Source organism: Podarcis liolepis (genome assembly GCF_965112155.1).
Source record: "Podarcis liolepis genome assembly, chromosome: 3".
Taxonomy (NCBI): Eukaryota; Metazoa; Chordata; class Lepidosauria; order Squamata; family Lacertidae; genus Podarcis; species Podarcis liolepis.
In genome coordinates this window covers 47,447,581-47,463,044 of record NC_139557.1, presented here as the reverse complement: position 1 = coordinate 47,463,044, position 15,464 = coordinate 47,447,581, and the positions used below count along the sequence as shown (strand labels likewise).

The window sequence follows — 15,464 nt, the reverse complement described above, 5'->3', positions numbered from 1 at the left end:
GATCAATAAACATAATTAGCTGCACAAAAGATTAACACAAATTATTTAAAAAGTATTATTGAAATTCTGTTTGGGAACAGTGTAATGTGATGTATGTTAGCGAGCACAGCAGTATAGGAACAATGTAATCAAGAATGCCTTTGTGCTGAAATCATTGTACATCTTGGAGAATTTTAATTACCGTGTTAATAAGATATGCTGAAGAAAGCGGTGTGATTTATCATTGCCTTATTTATTAATTTATAAAAGTTCTCTGGGCGGTTTACAATAAAAGTTTGACAGTTACATACAAAATTAAAGCCATAAAACCTAAATGTAACTTAAAACTAGCAGCAGAGGATGGAACAGTGTAATAAAGCTCACAGCAGCACCAAAACATTTCTGAGGTCTTAAAACACTGGGAACAATGAATTCAAAATTCAAAAAGATGAAAAATCCTGAGAAAATCAGAAAAATGATCAATGATCTTCACTTAACATCAAAGATATCAGGGCATAAGCCTCTAGTGAACCTGTCTGGGGAGAGCATTGCATAGCATGGGCACCATTCCTGAAAAGGCCTTCTGCCTTACACAAGGTTTTTCAACAGTGTCATGTTTCTTATGTGCTAACAAAGAAAGCCTTGATTCTTGGGACTTACTTGTTCATGTCTTTCTACAGTTCTGATCTTCTCTCTTGTTTCTACAAAGGCCATTGGACGAAGCTTACAAACTAAGGGTTTTATTCAGTGTTGGTCATACTAAGAAATTATTTGAAATTCATGAACAAGGCCAATTTAGGTCCATTGATTTCAGTGGGCCTACTTTGAGTAAGGGATTATCCACACTTACCTTTCCTTTGTGCTTTCCAGTCACCCTTTAAAGATCCATGTCCAAGTACTCTTCCCCCATGAAAACCTTCTCTTTAAAGCTGAATCAGAACTCAAGCCAACTTTATGAATCCAATGCACAGCCTTAGCTTCTACAAATAACCTCACACACATCTCTCAATCCAGGTAAACAAGAGACACTATCACAATTCAAAGATGCATCCCAGCCAGGTGAAAGTACTTGAGGTGGGTGTAGAGCAGGGCTGATGGAGGAATATGGTATGGGAAGGTATGTCCCATAGCTGTCAACTTTCAGATTTGAAAATAAGGGATCAGCAGCCTCGAGAATAAGGGCTCAACAGCCTCACCTGTCCCGGGGACAGTCTACAGGATATCTAACAATCCAGGATAGCAGTGGGAAGCAGCGGGAAACGGCGCTGGAATAAGGGAATTTCCTGCAAAAAAAGGGAAGGTTGACAGCTATGGTATGGCCTAGTGTTGTCTTGGGGTAACACATCAGGAGGAAAGCAGGTCTCTCAAACACAACACTCCTTTGCTACTACAAAACAAGAATGGAAAAAGAAACTAACTCCGGAGCTCTGCAGCATGCAAACCAGAGGCACTTAAGAGGTCCAAAAAGTATTACCTTGAAACTCAGTGCCCCTGGCATACATAACACCTAGGGCATCCTTTGTCAACTGGTGTCCTCCATCTGTTTGGGCTACAACTCCCATCAGCACACTGTGCTGACTATGGATGATGTGGCAAAGGCTGGTCTGGGGAGTGTCCTGAGGGCTGGAATGCTGCATTTGTCCAGTGCTCCTGAGGTTTCCTAGCCTATTTGGACTTTAGGAATAACCCCCCACTGGTTTGTCTGTGTCTAGATCACATGTTCTTATGAACACTCTTTTCATCTTTATAGCCTGCAAAGCTGCAGTGGGAATAGAATATCTCCTCAAAGATTAAGGTTGTTTTTACCATTTTTCTAAGAGGCTCTGAGTAATAATGTTAAGTGATATTGCTTTCAAAGCATACGGGTAAGAGGATGCCTTTTTGTATCAAACAAATAGCAGATAAGAACATCTCCTTACATGCAGCGCAAAAGATAATTTGGCAGAGGAGGCTGACTTTTGATGACGGCCTGAATTTTTAGCTTACAGACATTTAGGAAGAAGAGGTTGAAAGAATGATGCACTCTGACCAAATTAATTTATGTTTGAGTTCCCACCTCATTCCAGATCTCAAGGTCTGGCTGGCGTGACAGACTGGCTTCAGGTACTGACTCTCAAGACAAAGGCTTTCTGCCTCAGTAGAATCCAAGAGGGAATGGGAGAACGAGAGCACAGCTTAAGTTCATACTCTCCAACATGCCCCAGAAGAAAATTGGGACCCATGTCTTTTGGGGCCGTGACCCCACAGGAACTAGGTGACTCACATAAGAGCATAGCACCCAAAAATGTATGTCTTTCGGGGCTATGATTTTGTGGGAGCCAGGTGACTCATGTGAGAAGATGACTTCCCAAAATGGGATGTATCACTTAAATTGGGACAGTTGAGGGGTATATAAGTTGCTTTTGGGACTTGTCTATTGGGGAGAAAGTGAATTAGGCTGAAATAGAGGACCTAGGTGATTTGCTCTAAGCCTGTCTTTATCAGATATATAGTTGTCCTATCCTTTAAATGACCCTAGGGTTCTGGATAGGGCTGGCCCAAAAAAGCACAGAGGAATTAAAAAATGTTTCACCCACACTGCTGTTTTCGGTTTGAATGCTTCTTCTTTCAAGAGATGCAAAATCACTTTGGTAGACTGGACAATCAGAGCTCTGACTGTATGAAGCTAACAACTTTTTAAAAAGGTGAATTTGGGGGAATCAAAATGGCTGCTGATAAATTATAGCTCTATTCAGATCACATATAGAACATTTCCACTGAAAACATTGGACACAAAAAGCAATCTTTATTTCAAATGAAGTGAGATTTGGATCAGAATCACAGGCAGAGATCTCTAAATCAAACACAAAGGAAAAAGTACTTTTAAATTGTGTCTTTTATTTTAAATATACCTATTACAACAACTTTATACACATATTGATAGCTATTTACATATCCAGTGTTTATCATCTTCTGGGGAGAATTTCTGTGCTAATCTTTTAAAAAATCAATGAAGTGCTCGAAAACTTGCGGAAAATAAAATTCCACACATCATTGAAGTCTTTATTACAGTTCCAGTTCCCTGGCATTCCACAAAAGGGAGTTTTGCAGACTGTCACATGTAATATGTTTTCATAAACAGAACCACAGATAATCAGACACACAGAAATTCACAACATAAAGGAGGAGGGGGAAATGCAACCACATATTTATACTTCCACATATTAAGGTGGCAAAATAGTAATCCAAACAACAGGAAACCTGGCTTTATTTGAGGTTACACTTGGGAGCACAAAGAGGAAACCTTCAACTTGTAATTAATATAAAAGTATACACATATTTTTTACAAGGCCGTTTGTCCTTTCATGGCTTCTTAAAATGTATATTTTAGAAGTGAGCTATAATTTCCCACTGCAGTTTATATCACTGTTGGATATTTCCCTATATTTATGTACAATAAATGATATGATAAACACAATGCTGCAAGTGTCTGGAATAATAAAGCAGTCCTGCTTTAATATTATTATGCAAGTAAATGGAAACTTGGCTTCTGAATTGCTGGGTGTGGGAGGAAATACAAAAAGGGAACAACCCCTTTCTGCAAGGCTAGAGTAGTTCACCCAACCAGAAAACTGAACCATGCTTCTGAACTCGCTATGAATTTGGTTGTTAATACTGAAAGTACTTGCTTTACCCAAAATCCTGTTTTACAAACTCATACCCATGTGATGTGGGAGCTGCTTCGCTCTCTGTGGGTGAATAAGCCATACCCTCTTTCATTTCCCAGCAACCAGGATATTACATTGTCATGACTGGGTAAATTCTTCAGTTTGCACATGCTACAGCGGCCTTTTCCCTCTTGACAAAACCATGTGGAGTTCAATCATTGCTTTTGATAGTATGCAGTTTAAAGAGTTATGGTGCAGCAAACAAGACTGCTCACTATTGTTTTCAGCTGTGTTCCAGCTCCCACCGGATAATCAGTTATTGATAATTTAACCAACACATATTTATTAAATGTCAACATTATTCACTATCAGAATGAAAGAACAGCAAGACTAATAGCACCCTTTTTCATTTTGTAAGACATTTCAAGTAATTTGGCAAGCTAGTGATTGCGTAATTCAAAAGCATCTTGGCTCACAGTTTCAAATGCTGATCTGTATCTTAAGATATTCTCTAGCAACGTGCTATTCTACATCAATGTTAGCTAAGGGTTATATATTTCACAGACATGGAAAAATACAAAAATAAGTAGAAAAAGTGATTTATGAAAGTAGCCAATATAAAAATTAAAACAATCCATTGGTGTGTTGGGTGTGGTCATTGTTGCTTGAGTCAAAATAGTTAATTATACATCACATTAACACTCAGAAAAACAAGATAATTAGATAAAGTCAGCAAAATATTTTACATACTGTACATTTGGCATGTTTTTTAAAGTTTTTTACAAAGTAGTGCAAAATTACAGTGCATTAATACAAGATATAAGAAGTCCTATATAACAAATATTTCCCCCATTTTTAACCTTTGTGCTCATTCACTGGAAACAAGTTTGCACATTAAGACTAACAGCACAAACCTATGCATGTTTACGAAAAAGTGAATCCTGCCGAGTTCAGTAAGTTCTAAGTAAATATGCATAGGTTTACAGCAGTTGTCACAGAGAACATCCATTAATTGGCCCTTGAAATATTTAAAATGTGTGAAAGGATGTAACATTTCAGTATTGACTTTCTGGTTGCATGTTGACATAATACAGAAACATTGGAATGGCCCAGCAATTCCTTCTGCAATCCATGTCAGAGAATAACAAAGGAAGTCCCCCCCCCCCCAATTTGCTATTGAAGGCTTGATGGATTTTCCATTGGGTTTACTAAAGGTGTTGCCTTCACCCATTTGTAAGTGCTCCTGACATTTGCATTCGTTTGCCTCCCTTGGATTAAAAATTGATCATTTTTTTCTTTTATTGTCTAGAAAAGTAAGTTGGAGGTTTAACTTGTAGAATTAATCACAAGAAGCATGATCAACCAGAAATTAAGAACTTTTAAGTCTCTCTCATTTCAGTAGTAGAATTATGCCAGTACTAATATTGGCTCAGTCACTGTCAAAATCCTTTGCGTACATCTAATACATAGTGAATGATTTCACTGACGAAAACTACTTAAACCTCTGCACTTTGAAAATTGCCAGTGCTGCTAATAACATCCTTAGGAAAGCTCATGTTTTTGCAATTCATTCTTACTACACTGTGTTACTCCAGGATGAAAAAATTATGGCCGTGATATAAAAAGACCAATGTGCATGGACTTGAGAGAAGACGTTTTAGGGTAAGTGAGAGACAAAACGTGGTGTAAAGGGGAAGTGAAAAATCTCCATGAGCAGAAGACCATGGGTAGCTTTTCAGACCCTAGTTTATAGTCTTCCAAAAATGGGATACTTGGTTGAAAGTAGGAAAGCTCCCAGCAGTATGTTATAGTACACGTTCTCCATTTTTGGAACACATGCTCAGTGTGTATAATATATACCCCCCATTTAAATACATTTTTTGGCATGTGCAATAGTGATTCTGATATGCTTCAATTAACACTATAGTGTTAATTCTGATCTGCTCACTTATATCTGTGCATCCAAAACAAGTGTATAGCCCTTCTGATTGCCCTCAGTGAATGAACAGTTTGCAATCAGATCTTTAGCCACTAAAGACTGAAGTGATATATTTATAGTTCACATTAAACAGCTATCAAAACCATTTTGGTTTCAATTGGATTATCAGCCAAAAAACAAAAGGCTTTGTATAGCTTTGTCACATCACTATGCTGACCGCCTCTCCATGACTACATGCAAATGGTACTTTGAGTTAGCTGTAAAAAAAGAATAAAGGGACACAAGCTCCCAATGAATTTCATATAACATAATGAAAAGAATGTATGATAGCTTGAAGGAGGCTGTTTTCCTGAGGAATTATTTCTATAGGAACACATATTGTGTAAAGTCATGCTTTAAAATTGTCCTAGTTTGCATGTGAGCATTCAGTACCGGTTGCACCACTTAAAGGCAATTTAGGATTACAGGTTTAAAGGTTGTATGGGGAAAGTAGTCCTCTTGAAAGCACAAATTCAAAGCCCGTAATAGAAGGAAAAATTAAGTCGTATGAAGATTTTGTTAGGAAAATAAAAAAAGGAGTGATTCTCTTATTTTGATTGACACACTAGATAAATTAATGGAGAAGTGCTTGAGGAAAGAAACAGAATTTAAGAATATTAATGATGAGTATAAATAAAGGCATGTTATCTACAGTATATCAGGTACTGATAGAAAGTAGAAGTTTAAAAGAAGAATTGCTCAGGATGGAACAAGAATAGGAATATAATGGATAACATTTTGTGGTATTTATGGACAAAAGGAATGGAAATGTCACACTGCATTAAGCCTAACTGAAGAAGTGTTTATATAATGGCATTTAACTCCATGGCATCTGACTCCATAGAGGCTAAAATAAATGTATTCAAATATATCTGCTACCTGTTGGCACTGTGGTTGTATAGTAGAAAGTGTAGTTCTAAAAGTTGTGCTTAGGACAACTGATTTAACATCTCCTAATGGATAGCAGTGTTTTAATAACCCAATATTGGTGGGAAAGGAGGTTTCCATCAATAAAGCAGTAGAAGAAAAATGCTGGTTATTATTAAGTTGTTTAAAACTCATATATGCATTGCAATACAGTGAAGGTAGAATTTAATATATTCGAAATGTTGAGATGATATACGTTGGTTTTTTCCAAAACAGGAAAAATAATGATTTAAAAATGTGTAATCGAGTTAAGATGATGGCATACTGTGGTACCCCAGTGAATACCTGGTTCAGATATAACAACCTAGGATATCAAAGCATGGTTTCATCCCAGCTTGTTTTAGCTGCTCATAATACAACAGTTCCTACCTCAGAATAGGGTTTTGATTGAATTAAATACATGGTGCTCTATCTATATCACCATAACATGATATCATTTTACAATTGTAGTTTATGGATTTGTGGTTTATTTCTTGGATGAAAACTTGAACAGGTGAAAGGAAAGGAAAAAGGTGATAGAAAATATTCCAGTAAAATGCAACTGGCAGATGAAAAAGGTAGATGGAAGTGAAGCAGGAGCCTCACATACGGAACAGGATTAGCCCTACCATGTAAATGAAGAACCCCTAATGAAGAATCCCCAAACCTTAAAAACAAATCTCTTTAGAATAGTTTCCTTGGGACTGAACTAGATTTTTCAGAAGATCTGCAGCTACCACAACTGTACATCTCTTCCCCCTCTTGCTCATATGTCATTGTTAAAACACCTGTGAGTTCCTAGAAGAGCATGCTGAGTGAAGAGGTGGATTGTTTCATCTGGCAAGCCAAAATGTTTACACTGACAAGAATGATCAAAAGAGCATGCAATTGAATTCCTCCCGCATATGATAATAATAATAATAATTATAGTGTTATTTGTTCCCTAGGGATTTTTGTTTTCGCATCAACTGCCAAGATGGGTACTATGCACCTATGGGTGGGGAGGACATTTCCAGTTCTGATAAAGTATTTTGGGCCAGCCATGCTTCTAATTACACAGTGAAACTATGTCACAGCAGGCACTGGATCTAGATAAGGAAGAAAGGGTAGAAGCTGTGTCAGGAAATTATCAACACACTTGAAAAATTGCCTTAGATGCCAGCATCCTTCAGAGTTGAGATTGGTCTGCTGTAGTTTCACGCATTCCAGCAATCAACAGAGTGTTGAAATTAGCATAATTGTAACATGTGTGACCTTGTCCATCATAACTTACAACTGAAGTTTTTGCTGGGCCTGTTTTTGCTGGTCTTTAGAGAACTAGAGTGACATCACAAGCAGGACTCCCATTCCTCTTATCACCCTTGCACCCCACAAATCTGCTCTGGAGAGTTCCCCTAACCCTCTGTAGCAGATTTAGGGGGCATGCATGGGCTTGCAGGGAGAGGGGGATTTGTTCAAGCTGTGATATCTGCTCTTAGGTTTTTGCTATTTGTTTTGATTTTATGCTATGCACCAGAAAGGTAGAGCCTGTAGGCAATTATACAACTTCAAACCTACTTTAACATTTTGAACAAGCAAAAGGAATCCATCTAGTTTATCAATTCAAATATATGTTCTTCAGTACAAGACAGTTGCCATTGAAAACAATACAATGCCAATATGACTCAAAAGAAGAGAGCTCAGGTTCTAAATTACTTCGACATGGTATGCTCTTTTGGATTCAACACAAAATAACACAGATTTGATAATACAACCTTCAGTTTGCTTTGCAGCATATTGCTTTCCAAAAAGCAAAACAAAGCACATAAAACATACAAACATTGCCCATATATTTGATTACACACATACACATTCAAAGAAAATTTGCCCTAAGGACTTAGAACAATGTTTCACTCACAGGACAGGGCTTTTCAACTCCAACCTCCTCACTCCAGCTTCCAGCGCCACTGAAAGCCAATTTTGAGGTTTGTGAATGCTGCGGAATATGGCACAGGACACAGTGCATGGAGCAGGGAATCTACATAAATCATGGGTCTCCCTTATGTGAGCAGAAATGCCATTCAGCTCACAGTAGCTACCTCTGAATCCAAGCCAGGATTTCCCTTTTAGATAATGAAGGTTAAGATTTCATTCTATCACATTCATGCACATTATCAGTTTTCTCTTGTAGTGTAACAATGTTAATGCTGGTGAACAGCGGAGATTCACAGTTTCCCGCAATAGAGCTTTTTTTTGAAACAGTGGTAATACCTACACAGATGATACAAATGTGTGTGTGCATAGGGGAAGTATCAAAGTTTCACTTGGAAATAAAGGTGTCAGCTTCCCCCTCTAATTTAATAGCTTTTTGTTCTTAAATGTCACATTTTCCAAACCTTTGAAGATACTGCCCTGATAAAGAGCTCCATGCTTCCTGTAGTGCAGGAATTCCCAAACTGTGGTCCGTAGACTCCTAGTGGTCTGCGACCTTCACTTGGGTGGTCTGTAGCATGCCCACATTGAATATTCATACTGATTTTTAATTGTATTTTTGTTGCTTCTTTTATTTTTATTGTATGGAATGCAAACTGTAATAAAATAAAATACAATAGAAGCAATAAAATGCAATTAAAAATCAAAGAGCACCTAGCACAGCATGGCACAATGGCTACAACAGATAGAAAAATCATTAAGTAGTCTGCTAAGACAATCTGCAACTTTTAAGTCTTCTGTGGGAAAACAAGTTTGGGAACTACTGCTGTAGCGTACAAACAGAGCTCTAATGAACAGAATGCTTCATCATTCAGAAAAGAACACCGAGATCTGTTTCCTCCATTGAAATAAATGGGGAAGCTGTTGCAGCCATGTCTTATCACTTAGATATTAGGTAAACAATTACCATCTTCTCAAACAAAGAAAATGGAAAAGATCGATGCATTATAGAACCATTTGCCTAAATGCTCTGGGGAACATGCAAATCATTTTGAAAGTCCAAAGTTCATACAAAAATGAGCTCAATTTACATACGATTAACAGAGACAGAGTTTCATTGCAACCCCATGTTATATTTCAGATAACAAAGGTTCATTTATACAATATCTATCACTTAAAGATTATCCATTATTCATTATCCTTATTGCCCAGAGGTCACATAAGAATAAAGCACTAAGGACATATTTACATAAGTTGCTAGACTGGGTATGGATGAAAATAAAACAAATACAGGGGAAAAGAATTTTGAATCACAGATAGAGTTATCACAATGCATAGTTGTACAAACACTGTAGCCCTATTTGGGTGCTCCCAATACTTGTTTAAAAAGAATGGGGCTATGTCTGCTGATCCTGCCCTTGCTGGTTATGCCCTGATACACTGTACATAGAAAGGTGCCTGTTCTACGTACAGTATGTAGGGTTCTCCTGCAATGTGGAACCCAGATCTCCCCTCATCATGGGGAGAATCCATGTGTGTAGAGGGTGTGTCCTCTGCAGACATGCTATCACATGCATGCATGGTAAAGGGCAAGGACACAATAGGAGGATTTGAAGCTAGCTCTCCCTCTCATATGATTGCTAATTTTGCTGATGGGCAGACATCAAATAGGGCTTGACAGAAAATGAATTCCAAATGTTTGCCCCCAAAACTCTTTTTTTTTTTGCTGAGAAATATGAGAAAGGTAATGCTTCATTTTGAATTCTACTGACTAGTACTGTAAACGTATCACATACTGAAATGTGAGCCTTAGAGTTCCAAGCACAACTTTTGTGCACAAAGACATATTAGTTTTGTAGATGGGTGCAGGTTCAAATTCAACTGCTTTGTATCATCTTGTAGTTGTGCATTAAAAAAAAAAAAGATTTGTTTCTGAGTTGTTCTGTGCACCTTTTCAATCTGATTTCTGAGCAACTTTATATAAAATTGAGCTTTGTGTGCCCCATTCACTATCATGGGGAGTTTAATAACAGCTATAACATTTTCTCCTTTCTCCCAAAGTAGATGGAATTTACAGGAACAGGAGCCCCAACCCAACCTCCCCCAAAGCAAAAAACCTCTTTGTACAATAGGATGGGCAGGGGACCCTGCTGAGCACCAAGAGTGTGTGTGTCTGAGGGCACCACACCAGGGACCCCTCTTCTAATACCTACAATTTTTACCTTTTTAATAAAATACATTTAAGCAAACAGCTTAGTCCTTCTCTCAGGGGAAGTGTCTACTTTCAGTGCCTAAAAGGTTGTTCTTTTTTATTGCATTGATTTAGTGTTAATGAAACCCTCGCTTCATACATTCATAAAAGGACAGGAATAGATTTTAGCCACAAAGTACTGAGACAGTGTAAAACCCTTTGAAACAGAAGGATGGGTGTTTCTCCCCAAACACATTAAGAAACACATGGATTGGACTTCCTATATATAGGTAGATCAATGTATCTTAGGGGCAATAGTATTCTGCAAGTAGAAAGCCATCACCTAATATTCAATATCCTATGTGCCAACAGTCCACACAATGTGGGGCATTTATAAATGTGATCCAACTAAATCAAAATGTTCTATTGCCATTGCCCATCAAAATAAACCACCATTTTAATCAGGTTTCTGCTCACTGACAATAGTGGCCAATGTTTTGGGGCAGTGCCACAGATTTGCATCCAAACACCAGTGTTGCTACAGGTTACTTGGCTAGTGCTGGGGCAGGGACGGAGCAAGGTTAGGGCTGTGCAGGTGTGCTGGTGGAAGTGCTGGATTGGCTCTGCCAGCCCCTATCTTCCCACTGCTCTGCCCCAGAGCTATTCAGGTAAGCTGCCTCACCTCACTGGCTGCTACTGCTCATTCCTTCTCAAAGTGTGGAGAACATGGAGCACCACATCCGTCATCAACTCCCAAACTGTATGCACAACCCCTTCGGAAGATAATGAACACTGACAACTCTGAAGACATCGACAACCTTCTAGTCGCTGTCCTGCTTTCTCTTCTTTCACTTTCCCAACAGATGAAAGGTTCTGTCAGCCTTCATGATTCATTCTGCAGCCTTCTGTTGTACTGTGGTCCTGATAATCATGCTTTTATGTTTATTGTTAAAACATGAAGTAATCAAAAGCATTTGTATTCATCAACTTAGAAAGAAATATGAACTGAAATGTTTGCTTAGATCTCTGACCTTAAAATATTTGTGCCCCAATAAAAGGCTGCAGTATCATCACAACATAATGACATAGGGGAGGTGCATTAATATCACCACTGAGAAACTCTATTCTATGGGCTTAAATTCAAGCCCAAAACAGCTGTAGCCTGATCTAGCAATTTTCAAACATTTCCCACCAGTAAGTGTCCCAGTACTGTCTTAATTGTGCACACAGCTCAGGGATCACTTCTGAGACTGAATATTCCTATCATAGCAGCCTGCTAATGGCTGAATCATTGTCAGATGGTTACATCTGAGAAGTAGATAATTTGCAACTGTCAGAAATACAAGGCTAACAATAGAATTCTATGCACCCAGCTACCCAGAAGTCCCACTTAGTTCAGTGGTGATTACTCCCAGGTATAAGATTGTCACCTAACTGATAAATCTTTTACTCTTTTCAAGGCATTAGACAAAATATCTACCTACTGTTGAAACAGTGGTCCTATCAGATAAACAACAACAAAAAAGATTGCTTATTGATTATGGGAGGGACCAAGCTCAGAAGTGGAGCATGAGCTTTGTTATGCAGAAGGCCCCAGGCTGAACTGGTGAGATCTCCAGTTAAAAGCATCAGGTAGCAGTTGATGTGGAAATATTTCTGCATCCTGAAATGACGAACAGCCTCTGCTAGATGGACAAATAGTCTTACCTGGTATAAAGCTGCTTCCTTTGTCCCCAAATGGAAACAGACTTTCATTTGCTGCCTTCTGAATCTTCATTTCAACAAAGCACTCAGTTCGTATTTAATTCTGACTGTGTGGTTTCAAAGCATGCCACTTAATACTTCGCCAAGGATAGAAAATGTTCACTTTGTCAATCAACTAGCATTCTAGAGTAGATGGAGGAAAATGCACATTTTTTTAAAAATGTATTTGTTTACCAAGGCCAGATTTCAAATAATTAGGAAACTAGTTCCATGAGCTGAACGGGTCTTTAGACTTATTTTTACTCAGTAGAAGCCTTCCATGCTTCATAGAAAACTGCTTTTGGAACTGTACCTTGTACGCAGTATATAAAATGGCATAGAAGGTCACATGTGTATTTCACTAAAGAGTTGAACTCACAAATATTTTTTCTTTGAATCCTATAGTGAATCTTAGCTAGAATTTTTTTTTTCTAAGCCTGTTTTCTCCCAGAAAGAAACTATCTGAGCCAGTGTAAACACCATTACTCTATGTATTGGCCAGTGACTGCTGTATTACAAACAAATAAAAAATGGGGGGAAGTTTTAAAAAGAAATGGTAAACAATAAATTACTATTCAGTGCACATAACCAGCTATATACATAGCAGGATTTCCAACAAAATATAAATAAGATAGCATGCCAGTGGCTCAGGAGGAATAATTTGTGCAACCATGGTGCACCAGTTTCACATACAGATCTCTAATAAGTGTCCACATAAGTTACTTCTCAGTTTTTCTCAGTACACATTGCAAAAAATGATATTTGTGTTTGCATTTGATGAAAATATAACAAGAAGTTACCATAGCGCTGATTGCTTTAACAAAATAATTAAACTTCTGTTCAGGCTGCCAGCTCTTAATTCCTTTTCAAAGTCACATCTATATAAAATAAAATTATCAACTCTCCAAATAAGTCAACAACACAGAACCTGGCCAATGTCCGTGACATTATTAGTCTTTTTTAATGAGATACCTTTCTGTGGAAAGTAAGGAGAGTTTTGGATGAATGATCCAGAGATAGTGTAACTGGAATATGTTGTATCCAGGAAACAAAGATGTCACATATTCTGGAGGGATTCCCCCCACCATCTTCACTTGGAATAATGGTTTTGTTAGATTTTAAAAATATATATGTAAAGTGCAAGTAAGGGATAGGAGTTTAATTCCAAAACCATTTTTCTAAATTGCCAACCGACCTGTATTCCTGGTGTCTTTTTACATGGTCACAGGCAAGGCATGCATGTGATTCCCAAAATCGAGGAAGGTGCACTGAAAAATCCTTCCTCCAGTCGAAGTAGCTAACATACAGTTTATCATTTTTGTCGAGCAAAAGAAGATACTCTGAGAGGTCCCTTGGAGAGAGAAAATCCTCCACATGAATGAAAGAACTAGCAGGGATGTAATTCTCATAGTTTTCTCTAGGAGGACCTAGAACGACTGGCACAGATCCAGCAAGAAAAGCATTGTAAAGCTTCTCTGTGATATAGTCTCTGTGGATAGAATTCTCAAAGGAAAGGTAAAACTTACAAGCGGAGATGGTTGGGATCAAATTTTTATCACTCACATAGTCTCCAAATGCTTGTCCATAGGTATGGATCTCAAGGTATTTACTTAGTTCATTATAATATTTGACCCTAGCATGCTCTGGGTTCCAGTTACTCACCACCCAACACACCAGTCTTTCTTTATTCGGCATTTCAAATGGAAAGGAGCTTGTGCTAACTACCATAAAGCCATAAGGCACTTGAATGTCTGAATCTCGACGATAAGTGAGGGTCAAATTGAATAGATGCTCAATCCCACTCTTTTGTGGAGTGTGTGTTGGTGATTCCAAGTTCATCCAGATCCATTTTTGAAATGGCGGCCTAGGTTGCTGAGGTAAATTAGTCAGATCCCAACTGATATCTCTGTGGTGAATAAGAACGGCATGAGACTGGTTATATAGTGTGCGGTCTGTAGTCAGATGGCACCCGTGGATGTTAAATGTTGGGCAGAATTTCAGATCAAATGTCTGGCCAAACGGCCATACCCATATCAGAATAGTTGTCTCATTGATATAATCATTTTTGGTGGAGAAGAAGTTCTTCATTTTTAGAACAGAGCTGGCTGATTCAATGGGACCAGATATCCAGCTGTTTGTCGGTTTGATATAAATAAGCAGACATGCCATGAAGCATCCCAGCACAATGAAGATAAACAGAAATGGCCGGAAAATTCCTTTGGGTGATGATGTCATAATTTGATCTGTGAAGGGAAGATGGAAATAGGAAGTCATCATCAAGCGTTAAATTATTGTAATGTTACCCCATGGTAACAATGTCATACATTATACATTATTGTTCCACTAAGTGGTGGAACAACACCATCTGAGAAAAATCTGCTTCAGGAATCCTATAAGTAAATAAATGGCTCACTGGTAGAGCAGTTGTTCTGCATGCAGGATTTCCCAAGTTGAGTCACCAATATTTCCTAATGAGTTGTTGTTTTGTTGGCAAATTTTTCAAAATATCAGGAAAAAGCAGGTGAAACATTTGTTTGAGCTATATTTGTAATTGATACATCTCTTTCCATAAGTGTAAATCAATACTTCAAGGGACATTGGAATCTAATTTACATCTCATCTAAGTTACTGTTACTTCTTCCCATATTCCCCCTTGGATAGAGAATATGTCAGATGGATGGAGTGATATGCAAGGAAATCCTTTATCAAACATTATCTCCACAACCCCTCAATATTCCTGCAAGCAGAAATGAATTAAACTCTGCTAAAGTACCGTATTTTTCACCTCATAGGACACACTTTCCCCCCTCCAAAAATGAAGGGGAAATGTGTGTGCGTCTTATGGGGCGAATGCAGCCTTTCGCTGAAGCCTGGAGAGCGAGAGGCGTCGGTGCGCACCGACCCCTCTTGCTCTCCAGGCTTCAGGAAGCTATCCGCAAGCCTCGCGCGCCCGGCGGGAGGTCCCACCAGGCGCGCAAGGCTTGCGGGCAGCAGCCTGCAGCCTGAAGCACGGGGCGCGCTGTGGAGCACGCCCCGTGCTTCGGGCAGATGTCCGCAGCCTGTTCTGGGGGCTGGGGTCGGGGGAAGCTCGGGCTTCCCCCGCGCCAGC

General features: G+C 38.7%; 1 protein-coding gene across 2 annotated transcripts in view; it reads right to left on the bottom strand.

Annotated features, from left to right (window-relative positions):
- Positions 1 to 2,838: 2,838 nt before the first annotated feature.
- Positions 2,839 to 15,464, bottom strand: part of FUT9 (fucosyltransferase 9) — a 56,255-nt gene continuing 43,629 nt past the window's right edge. For both annotated transcript variants that reach the window (XM_083496191.1, XM_083496192.1), the window contains exon 2: positions 2,839 to 14,598. In XM_083496191.1, coding sequence (XP_083352317.1) covers positions 13,514 to 14,598 — 1,085 coding nt within the window. In that variant the 3' untranslated portion in view covers positions 2,839 to 13,513. The remainder of the gene's footprint in view (positions 14,599 to 15,464) is intronic.